The sequence below is a fragment of the Benincasa hispida genome, chromosome 11 (genome assembly GCF_009727055.1).
Source record: "Benincasa hispida cultivar B227 chromosome 11, ASM972705v1, whole genome shotgun sequence".
Classification (NCBI taxonomy): domain Eukaryota; kingdom Viridiplantae; phylum Streptophyta; class Magnoliopsida; order Cucurbitales; family Cucurbitaceae; genus Benincasa; species Benincasa hispida.
In genome coordinates this window covers 7,907,386-7,912,448 of record NC_052359.1, presented here as the reverse complement: position 1 = coordinate 7,912,448, position 5,063 = coordinate 7,907,386, and the positions used below count along the sequence as shown (strand labels likewise).

Here is a 5,063-nt window from a genome sequence, read left to right as displayed (position 1 = left end):
CAAAGGTACTTCAAAAGTTAGTGTTGAAACTCTATTTTTAGTTTATGAGCATGATTAGTTTGAAGCCAAAATTAATTAATTAGGATGCTTAATGATCCCATTTTGCTTCTGTTGCTTGCTTCTTGAATTCAACATAAAATGGATATATTACAGTTTTGGCATTAGTTTTCATTTAATTTCTTGTTGAAATTTGTAATTTCTCACATGTATATGAGCTTTAATGTGTGCCAAAGGGTCTATAAATTTGATAGAGTCATTAGAGTCGATTTTAGGCTGTAATTGCTTGGTTTTGACAAAGAGGCAGCTTCAAATTTGGAGAAAATTGGCTCACAAACCCGAGAGTTAGCTTCTATACCCGAGTCTACCTTTCTGACCCGACCTGTAGCACCATTCGACCCAGTTTGGTGTGCTTCCCCCCGCGCGCCAACTATCTCTTAGCGTCCGACCCGTCAGGACCCCCGACTCAGTCTGTTATCGCGCGCGCGACTGGTTCCTTCACCACCCCATGCGTTTGTGATTTGTCAACGACCTGAGTATTAGGAATGGCCTAAACTCGCAATTCGTAAATGTTAACATATTCTATTTATCGATAAAAATGTTGTTGAGTTTTTTATTCAATAATTTACTATTGATATTGCATCCTTCTATAAAAATCCAATAAACGAATCCATGGCTATAACTGAATACTTTAACTTTATGTGGTGAAATAAAAATGGACCAAGTTTTAGTATGAAGCCAAAATGGTTTATAAGTATACGGATGAGACTGGGTATCTCATCCTAGTGACACTATTGGATGTGGCCCATTTTGTATATTGATATAAATGATGTGATCCGAAACTCATTCATGTAGAGGCATGTGAGTAGGGGCATCATGCGCAATGAGTTCGCATAAGATCGAACCTCGAAATAGTCACTTTTCTTTATAACAACTGTTTACTATTAAAACTGACTATCTCAAACTTAAGGCCGAATAGATAGTTGGGGACACAGCTTTGCAATATGGAATTCACTCCTACCCGATTTAGGGTTAATAGATGGGTTGTTCTCTTAAGCGCTGATGCCTTGTCTTGAACAACGGGGCCCTGCCCTCTCATGGAAGAAAGGGTTATGATTTATAAAGTGGACTATAAATCAATTATTCAATGGAAGATCAGTGGGAGCTTAAGGAGCACATGTATTTACAAGGGTAAAACGGTAATCTTTGACACAACTGTAAATACGAACGACCTGTGAAGGATTGACTTACTGATTATGGTTAAAATGGATAGAAATATATCTACAGTGGGGAGAGTGCAACTATTGAGCTATAGTGGAATATCTTGGTAGTTAACGAATAGTGATTAATTCGGTTTAAAGAGTCTAACCAATTAATTACAAGTCGTTGGAGCTCATGATCTGTAGGTCCAAAAGGTCCCTCTATTAGCTTGTAATTTGGATTAATAAATTGAGTCATCTTGAGAAGATTTGAAATTAAGGTTTAGAATTAGAAATGTTCATTCAATTAGGGTTTCTTTTATTGTATTCGATACAATTAAAATGTTTAATTTTATCGAAATTAAACAAAATTGATGAAACGATTAATGTTTAAAATATGAATTAAATATTAATTTCATTATGATGGAATTTTTTGTTTACTAATTAATATTATATATTAAATTAACAAAATTAATTAAAATGTTTAATTAATTAGTTTTATTTAAAAATTAATTAAGTAAATTAATTTTTATAAAACTAATAAATGAAATTAAACAAGTTTAATTTAATGATTTTGGAAATCATTTTTTGGAAAATCATTTGGAAATCAAAATCAAGGTGGAGATTTCCAAAAGCTATGATTTGAATCACCTTATTCACTCAACTTTATTTTCTTCATGAAGTAAGAGCTGGCCTTCATGCAAACCATGAATTTGCATGGTGAAAGCTCTATAAATTGAAGTGTTGAGCTGAATAATGGATCGATGCTTACAAGAACTTCAAAAAGAACTCTATAGAAACTTTCAAACCCACTTCAAATCTTATATACATCCAGCTTAATTTAGTGTTTTAACCATACAATCCTAGCAAGAGAATAGTAGAGAAGATCTTGGTGGTGGTCTACTTAAAGATTGAAGCTCTTTCACGTGGAACTTAGCTGGTATTGAAGACGATTCTTCAAAGGTATTGTGTTCAATAAACCCTCTTCTGTAATTGTTACTTTGAAACATGTTTTAAACTCAAATTAAGTATAATTAGAGTGCTTATTGATTATATTTTTCTCTGTTGCACGCTAATATACTCTAACATCGACTTGCCCGAAGCTCCGACCTGTGCGCCCTGCTTCGCAACCCATGTGCTCCCACCCATTGACCGTGCCAACGTATGTTGACCAGCCGGTCCAGATGGTCTGGACCAGTCCAGTTGACTTAATTGGGCTAGTTTGACCAGTTCAACCTAGTTTTGGAGTTTCTAAATCGGTTCGAGTGGTTTTTGGCCGGTTCGAGTTGGTTCAAAGAGTTTGAAGTCGGTTTGAGGGAGCTGTTTGCTGAATTTTGTAATGAATTAGTCGTTTGTTTGTTTTTAATGCCAAAACTAATCCACTTTAGTGTTGTTTAATTTATTATGCATGTGATGTATGATATTGTTTGATTATGTGTGCATAAAGTATGCCATGTAGTTTTAAAAAAAACCCACCATAGGATGAGCATGTGGCATGCATTTGTTATATGTTATAGTGTTATAATGTATATAGTATGCATTCTTAGTTTTAATATAAGTGTTATATTAAAGCATATTTTTTTAAGGAAGCATGTTATAGATGAATGTTTTAGGGTTATAAATGTTATAATTTATTTTATAACTGTTATAAAATAACCTAGACTTTTAAAATCTATAACAAAGATAAGATGCATGCTTACCTAGGGTTAACCGGTGCAATTCAATCGTTTTTTTAAGAGTTAGAATAGGTCGATGACTTGTAAAACAAGAGTTGTTTACTTACCCGAGGAGATCTTGTCTAAGGTTGGGTTACTTAAGTTGACGATTTACGGAACATCTCCTACCTGGAGATCAAACTGGCATCTAAGTCAATAACCCTAGTTTTATGAGCATGATGAGTGGTGTAAGGTAATAAAATTGGTTTATCACCTAGACATCATAAGTTAATCCCGATATAAGAGTTATACTAGGAAAAATCACCTAGACTTATGTTGTTTAATATTAGTCGGTTAATAACCAAGTAAATACCCAATCTTTTATAAAATAGAATGCTTCAGTGGGAGATTAATAGTATATGAGATATATTATTTCTAGTTCTCACGTCCCTAAGAGTTGACACCATGAGATCCATGCTCAATTTCGAGTTTCTATTAGCAGCAATCTCCCTAAGGAAAGTGTTTGCATGGGTCAATAACTAGGTGAATAAGGGAAGTAGTTTATAGTAAGTGGGTGAAAGGTATATGTCAACGTGTTCTTCGGTCTCTTCCATTAGGTCACACTGTTTGATTCCTATGTTACACCTACTTGTTGGTTTTATGCGACCCTTTGTTAGTCATTTAGCGACACCTTCGGAGCATCGTAGCATAGGATTCGGAACACCATGAACTCCATAAATGGATAGGGTTACTTAGGTCCATTTTCAAACAATTGTTTCTCCTTCAAAGGCTTGTTTGATTCCGATCTCTGTAATTCGAAAATGATGGGTATACACTTATAAGAATTACTAAGTGTTAGTAAAGTACTTGACCAAATAAAAGGTAACTAAGTACTATAAAGATAAAAGTTATTCTAGTATTAATATTTAGTCAAGAATATCTTGTTTCAGTGGAGTAGTCAATTGCCCTTCGGTGGGGGCTATTCTCACTCACTGAAGTATCGTAGCAAAATAATAATGAGAATGGGTACATTATTTTTGCTAAATAAACTGGATTAAATAAAGTTAATCAATTCTCTAATTTTTTTGTTTACCTTTTCAGCAATGTCAACATCCATTATACAACTGCTAGCTTCTGAAAAACTTAATGGCGATAATTACGGAACTTGGAAATCGAATATTAACACGATATTAGTAATAGATGATCTCCGATTTGTTTTAACGGAGGAGTGTCCTCCATCCCCTGGTCCCCACGCAAACCGAACAGTTTATGATGCATATGACATATGGGTCAAAGCTAATGAGAAGGCTCAGGTTTATATTTTAGCCAGTATATTTGATGTACTATCTAAGAAACACGAGAGGTTAGCTACTGCAAGAGAGATCATAGACTCTTTGCAGAGCCTATTTGGACAACCATCCACATCTGCCATGCATGATGCAATTAAATTTGTTTACAACTGCAGAATGAAGGAAGGAACCTTCGTAAGGGAACATGTTTTGAACATGATGGTTCACTTCAATATTGCAGAAGTGAACGGAGTCGTCATGAATGAGAAGAGTAAAGTTGGATTCATCATACAGTCTCTTTCGAAGAACTTTTTCAATTCAAGACGAATGCCATGATGAATAAGATAGAATATAACTTGACGAATCTTCTCAATGAACTCCATGAATCTTTATTGAAAAATAAAGGTTCGGAGGTAGAAGCAAATATTACTTTCACTTCAAAGAGGAAGCTCCAGAAAAATTCGTCTTCTAGGAGTAAATCTGACCTTTCTTTCTCCAAGAATAGAGGTCTTCAAAAGAAAAAGAAGAAAACTGAGAAGGGAAAGGCTCTAGCAAAGAAGTTGCCAAAGGAAAATGTTTCCATCGCAACGAAAATCGGCATTGGAAAAGAAATTTCCCTAAATATCTTGCTAAGAAGAAAACTGAAAAAGAAAGACAAGGTAAATTAGATTTACTGGTTATTGAAACATGTATAGTGGAGAATGAAGATTCTACCTGGATATTGGATTTAGGGGCTACTAATCATGTTTGTTTTTCTTTTCAGGAAACTAGTTTCTGGAGGCAACCTGAAAAAGATAAGATTACTCTTCGAGTTGGATCAGAGGAGCGTATCTCAGTAAAAGCAGTGAGAATTGTTAAGTTAACTTTTGGAAATAGATATTTGTATTTAGAAAATGTTCTTTATGTACCTTCTTGTAAAAGAA

At 34.5% G+C, this 5,063-nt stretch overlaps 1 protein-coding gene across 1 annotated transcript; it reads left to right on the top strand.

The window, feature by feature from the left end:
• Positions 1-3,954: 3,954 nt before the first annotated feature.
• Positions 3,955-4,476, top strand: LOC120090541. The gene has a single exon (XM_039048267.1). It carries the CDS (start codon positions 3,955-3,957, stop codon positions 4,474-4,476), a length of 522 nt encoding a protein of 173 aa, XP_038904195.1.
• Positions 4,477-5,063: the final 587 nt, after the last annotated feature.

What these genes read in the sequence shown, in the direction of transcription:
- LOC120090541 (XM_039048267.1), top strand. Translation starts at nt 3,955, where the DNA reads ATGTCAACATCCATTATACAACTGCTAGCTTCTGAAAAACTTAATGGC.